Genomic DNA, 21,101 nt, shown 5'->3' on the forward strand with positions numbered 1-21,101 from the left:
TTCAGCAGTTCGGGCTGTAGCCGTGTCTAAAATTTCCTATGGGAAATAACATGGGGAAAACGCGTTTTAGGACTCCCCTTTTTCTCGGCCCCCGCTTGACGAATCACCCCCAAACATTTAGGATAAGAGCTGACTGGAGCACCCCCCCAGTTTTGAACATTTTGCGAAGATTTGTCATCCGGCTTCAAAGTTATTGGGAAAAGAATGTTACAGATTTCCTATGGAAACTAGGTCCTAACTAAAATTACCTACTGGCGACCGCCAGTAGGTAATATATATATATATATAATATATATATAATATATATATAATATATATATATATACATGTATATATATGTATATATATATCGAATCCTCCATTCGTAGAACCAGCCGGTACTATCAAAAGACACGGACACATATATGCTGGTGCAAAATAAAGTACTCGGTTTATTCCTCCACGCACATATCCGGTTCTGACGCGTTTCGACCGACACAGCGGTCTTGATCACATGGTTAGCATGGACTGAACGTGACTTATTTAAAGGTGCCGTGCATCCAGTTGCTTATAGACATAAACAAAATACTATCACCCGGCTGTATTTAACATTTTTGTAAAAACACAGGGACCAATCCCATCAACATATATATCCAAGGAATGCAAAGTAATATAAATTGTATATATTCAACAGTATGCTTCAGTCCAGGTATAAGATGTGCAAAATTACGCGAATTATGTGCAAATCTAGCAAGTTAATATTATCTGTGCAAATACAGCGAAATGTGCAAATCTGCAGAAATAATGTGCAAATTCAGCAATTTATACCTGTGCAAATACAGCGAAATGTACAAATCTACAAAATGATGTGCAAATATTGCAAAACATTAAAATTGAGACCTATTACTCATCGTAAAACAAAAATCTGAAATTACACTTATACCTTATCTGGATAGATGTTAAAAAATATGCTCAGCCACTTAGTGTCTATATATATATATATTCACTTAAAAAACCATAGGTTTCACACATGTTATAGTTAGCTGGACATTTCACTCATAAAAAACCAATGAAATTCCCCCGTTATAGTTACTGCAGGCAACTATAACTCACGCGACCGCAATCCTCTGCTGATGACGTCAGATATTAGATCACTGTATTTAGACACTTATTTACCCATGTCTTCTTCCATTAATCTTTAGCTATACATATATTACAAATATTTATTTTTCATAAAGACACATATGTCATCAGTGATGTAATATCTGACGTCATCAGCAGAGGATTGTGGTCGCGTAAGTTATAGTTGCCTGCAGTAACTATAACGGGGGAATTTCATTGGTTTTTTACGAGTGAAATGTCCAGCTAAATATAACATGTGTGAAACCTATGGTTTTTTAAGTGAATTTGCAAGGTTTTTTAAATGCTAATTCGTAACTATAACGTGTGTGAAACCTATGGTTTTTTCAGTGAATTTGTACGTTTTTTTAAATGCTAAGTTATGCATTTCTTAATTATTTTTTTTTCAGGTTTTTCACCGTGGGCGCACCGTGAAATTTTATTTTTTTTTTTCAATCGCGAGGTGCGCGCACCCTGCGCGCACGGTGTGCTGCGCGCGCTGTGGGCGCTCGGTGCGCTTCGAGCACCGAGCTCCAACGGTTCACAGTGCGCGCAGGGTGTGCGCACCTCGCGATTTAAAAAAAAATATATATATTTTTTTTTTCTCCCTTGGGGGGTCCTTCTGTGACCCCCTGACCAAGGCTAGGGGGTCAGGAACTGTCCACTCTGCCCCCTTTTCACATTCTCCACCTTTGTTTTTCACCCCCTCAGACTGCGAGAGACAAAATGGTGGCCGACACTTCCTGGTTTCGACCGATTCGAATGTTTACCGACATCTAACAACCAATCAGAATTGCGCTCGCGCACGGCAGGGTGCGCGCACAGTGCGCGCACGCGTATAGATATTGATATGCTTTTAAATGCTATTTTCTCAGGAAATACTGAACAGATTTACACCAGACCTGCAAAAGGCACTTCCTTCACCTTATGGCTACCTCTCTGCCAAATTTCACGTAATTCTGTTCAGCCGTTCGGGCTGTAGCTGTGTCTAAATGTCCTATGGAAAATAACATGGGGAAAACGCGTTTTGGGACCCCCCTTTTTTCTCGGCCCCCGCTTGACGAATCACCCCGAGACTTTCAGGGTAGGAGCTGAGCGGAGCGCCCCATTAGTTTTGAAAATTTCGCGAGGATTCGTCAACCGGCGCCAAAGTTATTCAAAATAGAATTTTGAGATTTCCTATGGAAACTAGGTTGTAACTATAACTATCTACTGGCGACCGCCAGTAGATAATATAGGATAAAGTACTGTCAAATCTACAGTAGCAGCGTGATGCAAGTCACAGAAGCGTTTGGTGATCATATAGAGTGATGAGGCTGCTGACTGATTACATTCAGAGGGGCTCGGAACACCAGAGAACTTAAAGTAATATTTTAACTCATGGGTACTAACCCTGGGCGGACAACTACGCTACGCTCGCGAAGTTTGCGTAGTTTGTGCTACTTCACGCTACGCGAATTGCACATAGCACAGTGCAACATCGCATAGCGTAGTTGGCATTTTTTGCTCGCTCGCGGTCCTCAACGTCAAGTTGGCGACCGCGAGCAAGCAAAATGACATCCCGGCTAGACCTTTTCCTCGCTCGCGATCAGCAACATCAAGTTGCCGATCGCGAGCGTGGAAAATAAACCTGCCTTCGAGATTCTCAACGCGGGGAGGTCAGGTTTCTCATTGCGAGTGGTCGCATATGCTTGTGACCGCTCACGATGAGAAACTACCAGTCCGCGTTGAGAAAGCTGCCGCTCGAGTAAAAATCTACTAGAGCGCAGAAAACGACAGCTCGCCCTGTGCAAGATGCCGTCTTCAATGATTGCACAGTGCGGACAAGCATCCGGCACTGTGCAATCATCGCGAACAGCGCACTACGCAGTTCGCGTATTGCTACACGTATCTCCGTAGTGCTAAGTGCACTTTGCGTAGCTACTACGCGAACTATGCCCAAGGTTACTCGCAAAAATCTAAACACACCCAGGGTCTGTGATGGGATCAAGGGCCGCAATGATGTTAGCAGGACTGGGTCAGGGTTCGTAGGTGGATGGTAGAGCATAGAGGAAGTGAAGCATTTACATTGTGTTCACAGTGAGTTGTGTAGATATCTTGAGGCATTCATTGCACACTGCCCTCTTAATTCAGCCCTCTATCACACCCTCGGGTAAGTCTTCACTACCTGCTCTCCCTACTTCTGGCACACAATGGGGCATATTATGAAGACAGGCGATATAATTATTGCCGCTTAAGCGGTAGAAAACTGGCAGAAAAATTGAAGCCCATGTTAGATGTGAAGGACATCTAACCTGAGCTTCAATTGGAATTCCATAGAGCATATTATCAAGCCCATTATCGAAGTTTTAGCGGCAGTTTTCTGTCGCTAAAGCGGCAATAATTTTATCGCCTGTCTTGATAATATGCCCCCAAGTTCGTAAAGGAAGTAATTTGGGGGCATATAATCAAGACAGGCGATAAAATTACCGCCGCTTTAGCGGCAGAAAACTGCAGCTAAAACGGCGATAATGGGCTTGATAATATGCTCTTTGGAATTCCAATTTAAGCCCATGTTAGATGTGAAGGACATCTAATCTGAACTTCAATTGGAATTCCATAGAGCATATTATCAAGCCCATTATCGCCATTTTAGTTGCAGTTTTCTGCCTCTAAAGCGGCGATAATTTTATCGCCTGTCTTGATAATATGCCCCTTGATTATTGAATTGTAATAAAATACAATCTTAGGCCTCACAATCTCATTATGCCTTCAGGGTCTTCATTCCTTAAAATGTGTGTTTTTTGGAAATCTACAGTGGATGCTTTCACAAAACAGCATAACAGGCAGCTTGCTTGTGAGGATGTCTCCGAAGCACACAACAAGCGGTTGGGTAAAGCTATTGAGTGTCCCAGGTCTGTGCACAAGTAGCTAATTAAGACAAGGGTTTTAGATGGTATTCTGCTACTTGTAGTATTGATCTTTTAATGGGATATAGAAAACTACTAGTCCCAGAATGCAAAGAAAAAAACTGTGATAGTCACTTGAACAGATCATACTCTTTTCGTTGCTGGGCTTGCTTTTGCCAGAAGTTGACATGGCAACAATACTTTCTCCTCAAACACAGCTTGCACGCATGCTTTCACACCACCGCCTCCTGCAGTTTGGATATTACAGAAGAAAGCTGACACATTCATGCGAGATGAGTATCTTTGTTTCATCCACTCTCCATGTTCTAGTATTCTTAAAATTAACCTAGAAGAACGCCTTCACCTCACAATGACGCCTTCATGTCGTTCAATACATCCATAGTCTAGCTATAGACACAAATGCTTTTATGATAATAAGACAAAACACATGAACCTGTAATTCACGTAATCATGTGTTTTGTCGTATCTTTCTCTTTACATTCATAATTCACTGTATTTGAACATTCTTTTCATACTTTGCAAACTTTTTCCAAGATGTTTCTAGATATTCCCTGTATTTTTCAGTATTGAATTTAATGTAATTTCTATTTTTCTTTATATGTCCTTACTGGTTTTTAGTTTCTTTAAAAACAATTCTCCTTAAAGAAACAATGTCCTGGTCTATACACATTTGACCTGGTAGCGAGAGTTTTTAGGTTTGTCCAGTCTTATTGCATATCGATCGATATACAAAGTTGCTACTGCCCTTTTGAGGGTTGCCGGAGGCCTCCTGATAAAATACCTACAGAGGGCGCTCCAGGACAGGAATTACTCAACAAAAATGTGCACGTTTTCCTTCCTTATGTTTATTTCTAGTGACACAACCATTGGAGCATGAAAATGGATGCAGCATCCTTCCAGGGAAAGCTTTTGCCACGTCAATCCAAAATATTTCTACCCCTGGCAATCAGTGCCTTATGGTATAGGGATTCAGTGCATTTATTATGAGAATCACGTTTTAACTGCAGTGGCGGCTGGTGACATTTCAAAGTAGTGGGTGTAAAGGTTAGGGGCAAGTTTGGCTTAGTTAGTGAGCCCGACTGCCATAAGACTGCCATAAGAAAGAATCAGAGCGGGTTCTCCCCCCGAGAAATTTTTGAAAGAGAAAGGGGCAAATAATGGGGAGAGGATGTGGCCTTATGGCTAGAACGGTGAACCTCGGACCTGGGGAACCGGGTTGAGTCTAGGCAACGACGCTCAACATCCTGTGATTCTGAGCAAATAACTGAAACTCTCCATGCCTAACAAAAATGAATGTGTTCATCAGTAACGAAACTGGTGCTCATGTATTGCGCTGATACCCGATGCCTCGGGTCTAGTTTGCGCTATATAAATACTCTAAAAAAAGAATGCATTTTAAGCTAATTTTGTCAACAATCTTTTTGAAAAAGCAGTAAGAATCTAGCCCACACATAACAGCTGATTTGCCTCTTAGTTCATCAATGGCATTAGGTGGGGGTGCTGAATGTTTGTAGTACAGTACACTTGCACCCCAGTACGCATTATATGAAGATATTATGTTGCAATAAATCTGACTTGCATTTTTATCTGTCACAAATCTAACATAAAATAAAAAACATCAGTGGACTATGTAATTTCCAACACCCACTGTGAAAACTGTACTGTGAAAACACACTTCCTTCCATAGTAAATAACTCGACATCATGGCTTTTATTGAAAACAAGAATACTAGTCGGAATACATTATCTCCCAAATACAGTCCATATTACATAGCAGATTTCATTATCATCAAAATGTGGTTAGATCCAGGGAAAACTTGCCCAATATGCCCATATCAAATAAACTAGTATCTGGCAGTAATGAGGGATCTGGAAAAATGTAAACTGGTGAACAATTGAATTCTACATAAAATAGACTGGTGAGTGGTTTAATTTTTTATAAAGAGGATGTCAATCAATCAAGTAGTATATGCATAGCGTGGCTAATCACCCAGCTGTGCTGCAGGTATCAGTTGAAGAGCCAGGTCTTGAGGGCCTCATTTATGAGAAGTGACGCATCGCTGCGTGAAAGCAGCGATGCGTCACTTCTCAGTGCGCCCTCCTTGCGACATCAATGATGCGTCATATTTATAATATGACGCATCATGGCGCAAGGAAGGACAGATACGTCAGTATAACTGACGTATCTGTAGGTGCAAAAAGTGGCGTATTGCTGGAGTTGTGTCGGAAGCCTGACGCAACTCCAGCAATGTTCCTTTCACATGGGGCAAGCCCCATGTGAAAGGGCCTGCGTCACCCGTACGCCTACCATGAGGCAGGCGTAAGGTTTTGACGCATTGGCGTCCTAGAAGTGACGCGGCGAAATCTCATAGATTTCGCTGCGCCACCCCTACAACCCTTTCTTGCGGGGGTACGCCCACCCTGCATACATTATACCTGGCGCAGGTAAAATGTAGTGCAGGGGTTTACGAAGTGACGCATCTACCTAGATGCGTCACTTCGTAAATATGGTGCTACATGGCGAATGTTTTAAGCCACTGGTGCGTCACAAAAAGTGACGCACCGGTGGCGCAAAAGTGACGCAGGGGCTCATAAATGAGCCCCTGAGTACCTTCCTGAAGTGGTTCAGTGAGGGTGAGGTGCAGAGGTGGAGGGCGTTCCAGGCTTTGGTGGCAAGGTAGGAGAAGGAGCGCCCTCCTGAGTGGCTGCAGTGGATATGCAGTGTCTGGACAAGGAAAAAGTGTGTGGAGCTAAGGTTTCTGGTTGGATGGTGGAAGATCAGGCAGTGGTTCAAGTATTCATGTCCTTGATTGTGGAGGACTTTGTAAGGTATGGGTGGACTGGCATCTCTTCTGTACTGGGAGACAGTGGAGGTCTTTCAGTGCTAGGTGATGGGTGTCCTCTTTGGGAGGTTGAGAATCAGACTGGCTGCTGTGTTCTGGATGGTCTGGAGTCTTTGCGTGAGTTCGGTGGTAGTGCCAGCCTAGAGTGGGTTGCCATAGTCGAGCCCGCTGGGGATGACTTGGTTTTATCTTGTTGTTGTGGATAGAACATCAGTTTTCCAGGCCATGGTGAATTGCTACCATTAAAATAAGGTCTGACACTGTGTTCCTCGTAATAACACGGTGTAAAAAGGCAGTACCATCCAGCGCTTTGTGTTTCTCTAACTTTCCAGAACCCTCAAACCACGTGTAATACCTGTGATAAGCTACTTACAAAAGAAAAGAATATTCCTTCAACATAAAGATTTCTTAGAGTTTCCTCCTGATATTATGCAAAATAGCTTGACATAAAATACAGACATAAACCGGGATTAGTAACACTTGGGTGGTTGGAATCCGTTGATGTCCCAGTATGCACATCAGAGGGCGAGGGTGTGGCGTTATATTAGTTTATAGTAAAGAGCATGAGAACAACACAAGGATTGGTGGGAGCAGGAGAACCCAGGGCTCCAAAGGAGACCAAGGGAGCTGTACTGTGTTCCCCCTGGCTCCTTATCAGCACTGACTCAGCAGGATTAAAGTGCGCATGTCTGGTCAGCCACCCTTTGAAACCTGTCCAACCACACATGCACACTTAACTGAATACCTGCTGCCTGCAAATCAGCACGTTTGGCCACTCCCTGCCCATGATTAGAATACATGCTCAACAGAACACCCACTGCACTGGGTAAGCCCTTATGAGTTAATGAAAAAAGCAGGAGTGGGGGAGTGACACTCCCCAAAGAAGAAACCTCCCCTGTTTTAATTCTGCAAATAGCCTTTTAAGCGCATAAAGCTGCAGGTGAAATAAAGAAAGAATGTGGAGTGTTCACGTAGCACTTTCTGTGGGCTAGATTCATGTAGAGGAGGTATATCTTGCTTTTGACACACTCCTGACTTCTGAATTAACTACTCATGGACCTGAATCCTACACTTTGAATCTACTTTCCTCACATCTATAACAGTCATTAAGGCCACTTACTAAGCCAGTCGTCAAATGATCTTCTGCTGTACCTTCAATAGTCCGGGTGTTTAGTTGTCACATCTCATTGATCACAATGTGTTATTATCCATTTTTCAAAGCACGAGGAACATATGTGGACCGATGGATCCAAGATGATATTTACAGGATGGGCAGTGGGCCAACCAGACAGCCCCACCAATGAACACTACATTGGCTCTTGGTACATTCAGAATGGTGAGTGGATATTTACTGCACTCCACTAGAGAAATGTGCCACTGGTCGCCCACGTCAATGCTTTGTAAGGCCAGACCCAAACAGCAAAGTTGATCCAGAAGTTACAGGGCATTTACTGAGAGGAAATGGTTTATCAGCCCATAGCAGCTGAACTGGTTATAGAAAACAATTGTTGAGTACTTCATATCCAAGTGGTCAACCTATAATGCTTGGGTTGATAGGAAACCTCATTGTAACATCAATTTTGCAAGGTGCACATTTTTTGAATGGCGATTTATGATATTGTTTGCAGACTGTATTTTTATTAAATAAAAGCAAGAATGATCCCCTTAGTAAAACCTTGATTGCTCTATTGCATTATATGGCATATTATCTGTAATACATAGATGCCAGAATCTAGGCACTGCACACCATAACATGAACTTACTACCTGGACCACAATATTAACGAGGAGAAACAGTTCAAAGATTCAGAAAAGGAATAGCCTGAAATTGAAGTGAAATGAAATCACAGGATTATACGCATAGTAGGAGTTGAGCAGGGAGGCACATACAAAAATAGAACATTGTACTACTGACTACACTTAAATGATTTAACAGATTTTCTAAAATAAATGAATGCTGGTGGACGTAATGGAACAGGACCTTGAAATGCATTCTTTTACTTCCCAGGAACTGCTCTGGCCAAGCATACAATGTAAACAGTACTGGTTTCAATGTGTTATGGGTTCAGTGAGCAGCAGCTTGCAAATTCTGCAGATACTGATAGGGATAGGAGAAAATCACAAATATAGTGAGCCACTATAGGCCAGCCATCTTGAACCAGTGAGCCCTGAGCATGAAAAGCAAAGCCGGCCTGGGCTTACAGAGGCAAAAGACAACCATTTTGTAATATCAAACACGCAAAAGTTGATGGGAGGAATGCTTGAATTAAGTCTAGCCACTGGCAATCGCTCGGAGTTGCAGCACCCCAACTCATCGTTTTGTTGCTCCCCATAACATCTCCGTTTGAAGCCAGATTTGCGATTTGCAAATCCGCCTTTGCTACAATAGGAACAGTTTAGCCCGAACTGCCAAGCTAGAGTCCGAGGGGGCATGGTGGGTAAAAGAATGAAGATTTGGAGTGCTTCGGAGCTACTGCCAGTGGTTAGAATTATTGCAAGCAGCCTCCCACCAACCTTTGTGTATTCAATGTAAGAGCCTAAGTCGCCAAGTGTATGCCTAGAAGAGGGTTCCTTGCTCACTCTGACACTGGAACTAAGGTAGCCACGACGGAAGAGTCGCAATTATGGCAAAACGGGTCCTGGGTTGCTTGTTGCACTTAACTGCAGAGGTGCGGAATAAAGTGCTACATAAAAACAGATAGTAATAGTAATATTAAAAGATAAGCCCATAACCCATGGATCCGAGGAGCCCTGGGTAAACCATATATCCTGGCAACAATGGCTCACTATGGTGTCTGTACGACAAAATTCGTATTACATATTAATTGTAATCAGCAACAAATACCAGAATGTGCATATGTAACAAGCATTTTTGGGATATCGCTGCTAAATTTCGGTCTTTCTTTGGGCATCTCAGGGAGCTATTGTTTTTTGCATATAGCATTAGGAAGTATTTTATCCCATTCACTTATCATCTTAGTGCCATCTCCAAACAACCCTTCTTGCTTGAGGTGGAATAGGTAGGTAATTTGGTGCACTAGTTAACATGAGACCTCAAGATGTTTCCCCATCTTAGGCAGGAAAACAAATGTTGGGCTCTTCATATATGGGCGATGGTAAGGAGCACAACCATCGCGACTCCACAGAATCCGCCAGGTTGGTTATGCGGTTCACCTTTCCTCTGGGCCGCAGTGAACACAAGATGTGAGTCTAATATACTTCATGAAAGAGAACTTTACATCATAGCATGTAAATATAAAATATACAATCTTCCAGATCTAGCAAAGCAATAAAAATATACAATGCATTGTGCGTTCTTCGTGTATGATTTGTACATGATATCATATATTCTTTATTTTTCAGGGAACATTACCTGGAATGACTATCCCAAGGAGTGCCACTTTCCTTTTGTTTGTAAATACATCCAGGGAAACAGGTAAAGCTCCTGCTTTCTGCATTTAGTTGCACATATATTGCACAGTGGGGCTCTGAAAGGCCCTGTGATGCCTCCATGTGTCAAAATGTCACCTACAATCCAAGAGCCTATTGAAGTAGTTGCATTTGTCATAGAGATATCAGACTGGGGCTGGAGCCATATTACACAAAGTGCCCTTGGGGCACAACAGACGTATGCGCCCATTTTGTGCGTCCACTGGGCACTTTGGTATTACAGAGTTTGTGCAGACCCTTCTGTAATACTGATAGCCCTGACGCACATGTAGCACCAGGGCTATCTCGAGAGGGCACTCCCTCATTTGCATAGGGGTGTTGCCCGGTGCAAAGGAGGGAATCTGTTTGCCTCTACCCTTGTGCTGTGTAATGAACGTGGACTCACGGGCAAAGAAGCTGTCAAGAGGTAGACTGAAAGTTCGCCACAAAAAGATGAAGTGAGCCCTCTGGATGGGGGGAAAGGGCCCATAGATCCCTGCAAGAAATCCCCTTGTATATTGGTGCAGTCCTACACTGAACCCGCCTGCAGGGGGAGCTCTGTCTCTTCACTAAACTCCAGATTCGTGCCGTTTGCACAATGAAACAGAAAGCGGCTGATTAAAGCAGAGCGTTTACTATAATGAAGCATACTTTCCTTGTTTGCTGATAACAAACCTATTTAAAGTTGTGCCATGGCGCAAACAGGGAAAGTGCCCCCTAGTTGTAATACAGGCCCTGGCACGCTGTAGATGACTGAACCATCAGGGAGAGACAGATATGCATTTAGTCTCACCTGCCATCTGTGGGGGGAACAGCTTTCACATCTTGGGTCGGCATTAGCGACAGGGAACCGACTGTAGGAATTCAGGCAGCAAGGGCAACTTATTGACAGAGTCTCACCGGAAATGACAGGCGCAACCCAGTGTTTTTCCTTGCTAGTTTTTATATTTAGGTCACGTTAAGCACCTCAAACTACTTCTAAAAAACATAAAGATTAACTAACCGCAGGGCGCCCTTTAGGTTTTTACAAATTTTACCAATCACTAAGGTCTCGTTCTATTTTTGATTGTGAATTTCTATATATTGTACTTGCCATTTTTTTTAATTGATGTGCTGAACTGTTGTAAAATGATTTGTACTGTAAAGAGTTTTTATCTTGGGGATCGAAATATGTCTGCTATGCAGATCGTGTTATGTCGCTGGTGATGACTCTATATTTACTTTTTGTTTTTATAGCATATTATTCTATAATAAACTAATTGACTAAATGACAAGTGGAGAAAGGCGAGAAATGGGCAGCAAGTTCAGTAAAATTTACCCAGAAGTCAGCTCCAGCAAAATCACATGCCATTTCATCCAATACACTTCTATGATCACACAGATTACAATGTTTGTTTTGTGTACGGAAACTCAAGATACCCATAGCCAACAATTGAGCCATGGTTTTGTTGGGTTTAACTACTGTGATGGGGTTTGAGGTTAGAGTTTGAATGTTGTGGGTGGAATCTTGGGGCAATTGGAATGTAAGGTGCAGTGTTCCAGGACGGTAGTTGCTGCCTGGAGCCTGGTGTCGCTGGTGACTAATAAAGCACCTCCGGTCCCTTTACCAGTAGTCTTCCTTTTCGAGTGGCGACGAGCGTCAGCAGCACAGAGTTCAGCATATATGGACACTGCGGTGGTCCAATCGAGCCTTCCAAGGTCGGCATCTCTGACATCATGATTTCCTTGCTGAGCTAAGTGTTGTCAAGCTGTGTGCCGTCCATCCGTTGCCGGCTGATTCTTCACAGCACTGCATGTGTCCTATGTGCCTGAGGTGTATATCCGGGCAGGTTTCGGGCAAACGTCAGTGCTTCCCAGGAATGGATTACAGGTGACACGACGCACGGTGCATGCACTGCTGTTAGAGGCCATTTCAAAGTCCTAGTGCGCACACTTAATGCAACAAACATTATGCTCGCCGGCCATTTTACAGCATTGGGAACGTTTCCTGACTGATGTTGAGTTCTGATGACCATTTTAGTTTGGTCTTCGCAATTTCCAAATCGAACGGCCATCTTTAATTTTGGAGATATTTTGCCAGCCATTTTTGACTGGGCATTTACAAACAAAAAAATTGAATTGTGAACAGATTGTCATCAACGGCCATTTAAAGGTAAAGGAAGGAAAAACAAGCTTTGGTAAATGCAATATGTTTCACCTATGTGATTTTAATAATAAGCTAGTGATAGTAGTGCTGGCCCCAGTCCCTAGGGAGCATCCCCAAACCACGATCAAGAAAGTTTGTTCATGAATTTGTATCCAGGTAATCAAGTGAAATTTTTATTTCATTTAATTTTTCATTCCCTGAATTATGTTCTGATTCCTCTCATAGAATCCATTCTGATTATATGTTTTAAACATTTTTGTTCATAAACATAAATGTGCCCAATGCATTTCGGGCAACACACTTCATCAGTGGCTTGCTCTTACAAAAATAGAAGACACTAAGCTTTATATATGCTAGTGAACACAATAAACAAATTAAACAATGATCAGATCAATAGTTCTTAATATATCCCCAGGAAATGCAGTTTAATTGAATATAGTGACCATTCTTGACTTTTATCTAGTGTGCTCATGCCTTTACCGAAAACTAATTATAAAAGATGTGTTTGTTCCCCTTGTGTAAGTGAAGAAAAAATCAGCAGCCCACGCTATGGTGTAACAGCGCAGGGGTGAGACACGGGGGAGGAGGGTGTGAAACACAATAGAGAGCGGGTAGAGATGTGGGAGACACTGCTTGGTTAGAAATAACAGAAAAGCAAGAGAGGTGGTGGTTTATAAACAAAGGAAGCAGGAGGGTGGGTTAAGGAGAGTGAGGGGTGGGTTTTATAAGAACAAATGTCAGCGGGTGGGTTTGAAAATAACAGAGATCGGGGAAAGTGGTGAGGAGGAGAGGCCTCGAAAAGTTAAAAAAAAAAGTTACCTTCTTTGAAAGGACTTTGACCACTGGAAGCAGTACTTGGGCCAGACTCCATGGCAGGACCAAGACTCGAAGCCAAGGGGGAAAAACGGAGGCGAGGAGGAGGCCCTGACCAATATTTAGCAAGGATGTGCGTGAGGTGGGAGACAGCCAATTGTAAGTAAAGGTAAGTAAAGGGCGATCTGTAAGCACCTTTTAAGAATGTTTTCATTCAACAACAGATTTTGCAAGCACAGCACAATCACTGTGCAGGCGAAACCTAAAAAGGAGGACATGTGTCACAGGGCTATTAATGAAGGTACTCTGCACATTATAAAATACTGGCTCCACCAGAATGATGAAAGGAGGAGCAGGACGGCACATACCCCTTTTAAGCTGTAGAGAACACTGCCTCGTCCACCCTTACCTACTACAACAGACTCTCCCTTAATACAGTGCTGTTAGAGAGCAGTAGGATAGGGACATTCTTGAGTGTCTGCCCTTGAAAAATAATCAATTTTCAACAATGAGAAGCTCTAAAAGTAGGATCTTAAAACTCTGTCAGGCACCTGAAATGGAAGGGTCAAATGGTGCTTAATCAGGTGTCTATGAGAGGATAAAAAGCAGACTGTAATTGTGAGAGAAAGTCAGTGCCAGACTCACCTGACTTCTGCCAAGAAGTGCCTTCCCACATTAGTGTCTGACACAGTCTGCGAGGCAGCTAGTTTTGACCTTGTCTTCTTTGGCTGTGGGTTAACCATGCTAAAGCTAAGCAGGTCTTCTGCTGGTTATAATTGGCAGGGGGAGGAGAGGGTGAGACATTTTCAGAGGCCTGACCTTCTGTTCTTTTATTTCACAGCTGGACATCTACTAGTGTAGTCATGGTGGACAGGACTGCTTGCATCATGTCCGTCCAGGCCCTGGAGTTCAAGTAGTTGACATAGCTGGCCGGTACTTTGGGGCTTTTTTGTGTGCACTTGGTTTGGCCTGGACAGAGCGATCTGTCACATAGCATCAATCAACATTGCAAACTTCACGCTGCTCACTCTGCCCTCCATAACACATGAGGGATTGCGTATGGCACCATGTAACTGGGTTGCAAGGCAGAGTATATTCCAGCCCCGCAATGCCGCAACAATGCAATACTAGTCACCATGGCAACCCGGGCCAACAGTGGCTAACTAAATTCATTGCCTGAGAACCATCACATCTTGGTGGAATTATTGAGTGCATACAATAAAAGAGCGCATAAAGACAAGACTGCAGAGGGACAGGCCATAGGAGGTGATGCGACTTTGATGCAAGCACAGGCCGGGTGACTCTTGGCAGTGGAATGTGTTCGCGGAGTGGTCAGAGCTCAAAGAATAACCGGGAAACAGCTTTAGCTGTCTCAAAAGCCTTAATTAAACAAGCATGCTAGACATGAATGCTGACACTAGGTTATTAAAAATAAAATTAGTCAGACAAACAAAATGAAAACATTGCTTAAAAAGTGTCAGAGAAACAAAAAAACGTGCAGCTTTCAAACAAACTAGGAATGCATGCTGACACAAGACCATTAGATAAAAGCCTTCAGTAAACACTGTGCAGGCAAAGCTAATAAAAGAAGTTCCAACCACTAAGGTAGATGGAAAGTAGTACCTGGGCTATGGGAAACTGATACGAGAAATATCAAGGTAAGAGCAGGAAATAGTCTGCAACAATAAACAGAAACTGAGGAAAAGTAAGTGGCAAGTACAGCAATGAATGAGAAGTAAGGGTGGAACGTAAGCCCCTTTTAAGATATATTTGATACAATAAATTTCACAAGCGTAGTCAAAACCTAAAAAATATATTGAATATTTCTTATTCATATTTTACATTTGTGCCTCCTTTAACTCTGATAGGTACACCATAATTCTTACAAAGAAGTATAAGAAGCATTAATTCACCCACGTTTTCCGGCGACAAGGACACCTATTTTTACTCCACCTTTGTGCCTGCATTAATGGTGATAGGCACACCAGATTTCCTGGCGGCAGCAACTCACCCAAGGTGGTTTCTATGGTTATATTTGGTTAATCATGAGCAAAACTGCAGCACCATCACCGTTTCTGGCAGTGGCTGGTACCCTTCCACTCTGTTGGGAACAATGGAGGAAGGCGTTTGAGGCATATTTAGAGCCGATTCATGGTGACAGTTTCACTTCAAAGAAAAATAAGGTTTTAATGGTTGATAAACTAGGGCCTAAAGGCAGAAGTGTGTTAAAAACTCTCCTCTTAGCAGTTGCGAATGTACATACAGGGGCTAACAATGGGGATGAGGGTGCTAATTAAGTTGTCGATGAATACCTTTCTTCTATGAAAACTATGGACAAAACGTTTAACCCAAAGAAAAACATGGTTTTAAAAGGCGCAAGTTCTTACAACGGTCACAACTTCCTGGTGAACCAGTTGATGACTTTGTGGCAGCATTGTGAACTACGTGTAATTACTGGGAATGTAAAGATTAAAATATGGTGATCAGCTTATTGAAAAACTAACATTAGGAACATCCAAGAGAAACTGTTATCTATTGAAGATCCAGATTGAGAAAAAGCACTTACTATTGCCAGAAGTATTGACCATTCTGAATACTGTGTCAACAAGATGAGTGTATTTGCTAGTATGCATGAAGTGAATTTAATAGTGAAACAGTCTGAAAGGCATGAGAGAGTGAACATGTTGACAATCAGTCACCCCAGATTGTTGCAGTGCATGAAAAATGTGTGTTGGGGGAAGAGTCAAACAAACTTGTTTTTGTTCCGGGAACAAGAATAATTTAAGTAAAAGCAAGAGTTGTCCCAACATAGGGGAGTCATGTTTTAAATGTGGCAAGTGCATTATGCCCAGGTATGGAAATCGGTCATGAATCAAAAGGGTTAAAAGGTGAATGCAGTGGATGATGTGGAGTCTGAGTCTGATGAAACTTCATGTTGACATTATCCCACCTGAAGATGAGGAAGGTACAGTCGTATAAGTTGCTTTTTTAGGGTCATTGAGGAAAAGAAAGCCACCTCATTGTGGCATATTGGTGAATGGTAGGAAGATCAAAGCAATGGCTGATTCTGGTTCCCCTTATACGTTTTGTTAGAGTCGGGGATCTCTGGTTGGCGCAAGGTTGCCCTTGTGTCAAGCAGGAACCCTCTCCTCCACGTCAGGGCGCAGGATAACCCCTCGCGAATGACCCTTGCTCACCCTCTAGGTGCGTGGCGTGAGCAGCCAAGGCGATTCCTCAGGCGTTGTTGGTTAAGCACTTACAATCATACACACAGTAAATACATTAATCCCCCCAGAAACGGACACCAGACTTGGATATATATAAAAATACGTTTCTTTATGTAAAAATAAGGTATATATATCTCAGCAGACTTATCACAAGACCAATAACGTTTTCGCTAGGCCACCAGGTTATACAGCAGGCAAATGTTCTTGGCTTCGTAGAGTCAAATGGATAGTTCGTAGTTTCTTTTACTTGTAGTTCCAGTACTCACAGGGATCGGCTCCTGCGAACGGGGAAATAAGGCGTTGCGGGCCCCGAGCCCGATACTGGAACTTCTTTCGTGATGTGGAGAGTCGGCACAGTCGGTGCGACTCTCGACTTCGGGAAGTGTTCTTGGGTCCTCAATCAGCAGGTGTGGGCAAGTAGGCAGGCGCGGCCCGCGACCCGTTAGCACGGCGGTGCAGGAGGGTCTCCACAGCGGGGGCGGCGCGGCCTGAGATGTCCGGGGATAGCGAAGCGGGGTCACAGGGCACCGTCAGTGCAGCTGGATGACCCGGCGTGGATCGCAGTCGTAGGACGGCTTCCGGCAGGAGGGGTGATAGCGCGTTCAGCGCACTCCAATGGCAGGCGGTGACAGGGGTGCAGGCGGCCGGGCCCGGGGACAGAGAGCGGCTCCGGACGGAGCGGGGCTCTCACGGGATTGCGGCAGGCGAGCTTCTGAGTGTCACGGCCCTAGGAGGGGCGATGAGGGGCGCAGTCTCTTTTCCAGCGGGATGCACACACGGCTCGAATTGGAGGACGAGCAAGAAGCACAGAGAACCCACTGGTCCTGGGGTTCAGTTCAGGGGGCAAGCTCAGATCAAGCCCTTGGAGAATGTTCAAGCACAAAGTAGCAAAGTCTTTTCAATAGTCTCTTCCTCTCCTTTCTCAGCAAGGCAGGCAGCAGGCCAGCTCCTCCAGCGTCTCCTTCTCCTTCTAGTCGGGCAGAGGTTCTTTGTGGTAAACAGGATTCTGATTTCTTAGGAGCCAGGCTCCTACTTTTATACCATGATTCTTTTGTTCTTTAGCGCCAGGGGGCCTAGGCCTGGCTCAGTCCAGTTCTGGAGCACTTTGTTATGGTGACTCTGCTCTTTCCTTTCAGCAGCAGGGCAGAGACATCAGCCGCCCCACAGGGGGTGGCGCCGGCTTTGTGGTGGCAGAGCACAGGTCTATTCAAGAGTCAAGGTGTACTCCTCCCACCCATCCTGGTGCAATCTCTCTCCCCACCACCTGGCAGCCAACCTGTCTCTGGGGATCCCCCCACCCTGCTCCTCACTGTTGCTGGGCAGAACACACACGCACACACACAGCAGAGGCGGACTGAGATGGTCAGGTCAGTAAATACTAACTTTCTAAAAGTAGTATTTACAAACCCAGGATACTAAAATAAACTTGACTACAAGAAATATTTTATCATCCTGAGTTCAGGCATACTAAACTCGACACTCTACCATGCTCTCTGAGTCCACCGGGGTCGCGGCGTTGGCGCGATCCCGGCAGCCCATTCTGGCCTACGGAGAGCAGGTAGCCTTCAATAGTGAAGAACGAAAAGGGCGGTAATTCACTACTAAGACATGCCACCCACATCAGGGCATGTCCTACCTTATACCTACAATGCACCCTGCCCTTGGGCCTACCAGAGGGGTGGCTAATATGTAGGTAAGGGAAGGTTTAGGGACTGGCAAGTGGGGGCACTTGCGCAGTCAGCGCGACGGTCCCGGACCGCGCACAGGGTCTGCGGTGGCAGACCCTAGACACACTTTACAAGGCCGCTTCCGTGGGTGGCGCAACCAGCGCTGCAAGCCCACCAGCAGCATTGGCATTCACAAGCCCTGGCACCCCCGGTGCACTTTACTGGGGACTGACAGTGAATCCAATAAACCAATCGTGAACATCAATTACAGGTACACTTTACGTAGGGAGCACTTGCACTGCGGCACGGATTGGCCGTGGCGCAGTGCCCTGAGCGGACAACACCAGCAAAACAATCGAGGCACACCATCAAAAAGTGGAAGGGAAACTCACGCCAAGGTGCCAGGTCTAACACGTGTCCCCTCCAGCTGAAATGTGGGGAGAACTACCCTTGCCCAGGGGGTTCCTCGTCACTAAGGCGGAAATACCTGGACAGACCGTCAGCGTTGGCGTGATCTGTACCAGGACGGTGTTCCACCGTAAAGTCCATACCCTGTAGGGAGATGGACCACCTCAACAGCTTCGGGTTTTCACCCCTCATTTGCATCAACCATCTGAGGGGCCTGTGGTCCGTCTGAACCCGGAAGTGAGACCCAAACAAGTAGGGTCTTAGCTTCTTCAGCGCCCAGACCACAGCAAATGCTTCTCGCTCAATTGCACTCCACCTACTTTCCCGTGGAAGTAACCTCCTACTGATGAAGGCTACGGGTTGGTCCCAGCCCTCCTCAGTCATCTGTGAAAGAACAGCCCCTACACCATGCTCTGAAGCGTCTGTCTGGACTAGGAATTCCTTGGAGAAGTCAGGGGCCAAGAGCACGGGCGCCGTGCACATGGCCGTCTTCAGGGTGTCGAAAGCTTTCTGACAGGTGTCAGTCCAAATCACGTTCCTGGGCTGCTTCTTCGAAGTCAGCTCTGTCAAGGGGGCAACGATCGTTCCATAGCCCTTGACAAACCTCCTGTAGTACCCAGTGAGCCCCAGGAAGGCCCTCACTGCGGTCTGCGTCTTGGGGGGTTCCCAAGCCAGGATGGTTTCGATTTTGGGTTGCAAGGGTGCCACCTTGCCACTCCCCACTTGGTGTCCCAAGTACACCACGGAACCCTGCCCGATCTGGCACTTGCTTGCCTTGATCGTGAGGCCTGCTCGGCGCAGCGCCATCAACACTTCCCAGAGGTGGCGCAGGTGTTCAGGCCAGGTGGCACTGAACACTGCGATGTCATCCAGGTAGGCGGCACTGAACGCATCCAGCCCAACCAGTACCTGGTTGACCAACCTCTGGAAGGTGGCAGGGGCATTCTTCATCCCAAATGGCATGACTCGGAACTGGAAGTGCCCATCTGGTGTAGAGAATGCTGACCTCTCTTTGGCCCCATCGGTCAAGGCGATCTGCCAGTACCCAGACGTTAAATCAAACGTACTGAGGAACCGGGCAGCCCCCAGCCGATCAATGAGCTCATCAGCTCTGGGGATGGGGTGCGCGTCAGTCTTCGTGACTGAATTGAGTCCTCTGTAGTCCACACAGAACCGGAGTTCGGGTGTGGCTCCCGGCGCAGCAGCTTTGGGGACCAAGACCACGGGGCTGGACCAAGGACTGCTGGAGGACTCAACCACCCCTAGCGCAAGCATTTTGGAGACCTCCTCCTTGATGCAAGCTCGGACCCTGTCAGTTACCCTGTAAGCCTTGTGCTTCACAGGTAAGCTGTCTCCTGTGTCCACATCATGGACGCACCAATCTGTGACACCAGGAACCAGGGAGAATCGGTCGGAAAACTGTCCCAGCAAGTGGCGGCAGTCTTCCTGTTGTTCGGGCGTCAGGGTGGGTGAGAGGTTAACTCCATCCACTGACCCATCTTTCTCAGAGGCCACTAAGAGGTCAGGGAGAGGCTCGGTCTCCTCCTCCATTCCATCATCAGTGGCCAGCAGCATGCCCACTTCGGTCCTCTCTAAGTGGGGCTTAAGGCGGTTAACATGTAGGACCCTCAAAGGGTTCCTGGGAGTCTGCATGTCCACCAAGTAGGTGATAGGACTTTTGCGCTCCACAACCTCAAATGGACCTGTCCACTTATCCTGAAGTGCACACGGCTCCACTGGGGCCAAGACCCACACCTTTTGTCCAGGTTGAAGCTCTACCAGAGTGGCATTCCGGTCGTACCACCGCTTCATTTCCTCCTGGCTGGCTTCCAGATTTGCCTCAGCAAGTTGCCTGAAACGCCGAGTCTGGTTTCGGAAGGCCAGCATGTAACTATATACATTCTGGGGAGGTTTCCTGGGAGATTGCTCCCAGCCTTCCTTCACCAAACTCAGAGGTCCTCTTACCGGGTGACCATACAGAAGCTCAAAGGGGCTGAATCCTAGAGCCTTCTGCGGCACCTCTCGGTAAGCGAAGAGCAGGCATGGCAAGAGGACGTCCCACTTACGCCTCATTGGACCGTCCAGGCCCATGATCATGCCTTTGAGGGTTCGGTTGAATCTCTCAACCAACCCGTTTCCTTGGGGGTGGTAAGGAGTGGTGAACTTGTAAGTTACCCCACACTCCTTCCACAGGGATTTCATATATGTGGATATGAAATTGGTCCCCCTGTCGCTCACCACCTCTAGAGGGAATCCCACTCGGGAGAAAATTCCCATCAGTGCCCGTCCCACCACGGGGGCCGTCACTGTCCTCAGAGGGATGGCTTCAGGGTACCGGGTGGCATGGTCCACCAAGACCAGGATGAACCTGTTGCCCAGGGCTGTCTTGGGGTCCAGAGGCCCCACAATGTCAATACCCACTCGTTGGAATGGCGTACCGACCACAGGGAAAGGTTGCAGAGGAGCCTTGTGCTTCCCCCCGCTCTTACCACTTGCCTGGCAAGTCTGACAGGTTCTGCAGTAGGAATCGGAATTCTTGTGCATTTGGGGCCAGTAAAAGTGG

At 45.6% G+C, this 21,101-nt stretch overlaps 1 protein-coding gene across 1 annotated transcript in view; it reads left to right on the plus strand.

The window, feature by feature from the left end:
• LOC146854094 (C-type lectin domain family 19 member A-like) overlaps positions 1-21,101 on the plus strand; it is a 74,576-nt gene that overhangs the window by 26,731 nt on the left and 26,744 nt on the right. The window contains exons 5-6 of the mRNA XM_085651009.1: positions 8,071-8,185; positions 10,212-10,284. Coding sequence (XP_085507135.1) covers positions 8,071-8,185; positions 10,212-10,284 — 188 coding nt within the window. The remainder of the gene's footprint in view (positions 1-8,070; positions 8,186-10,211; positions 10,285-21,101) is intronic.

This window comes from Triturus cristatus, chromosome 4_1, assembly GCF_964204655.1.
Source record: "Triturus cristatus chromosome 4_1, aTriCri1.1, whole genome shotgun sequence".
Classification (NCBI taxonomy): Eukaryota; Metazoa; Chordata; class Amphibia; order Caudata; family Salamandridae; genus Triturus; species Triturus cristatus.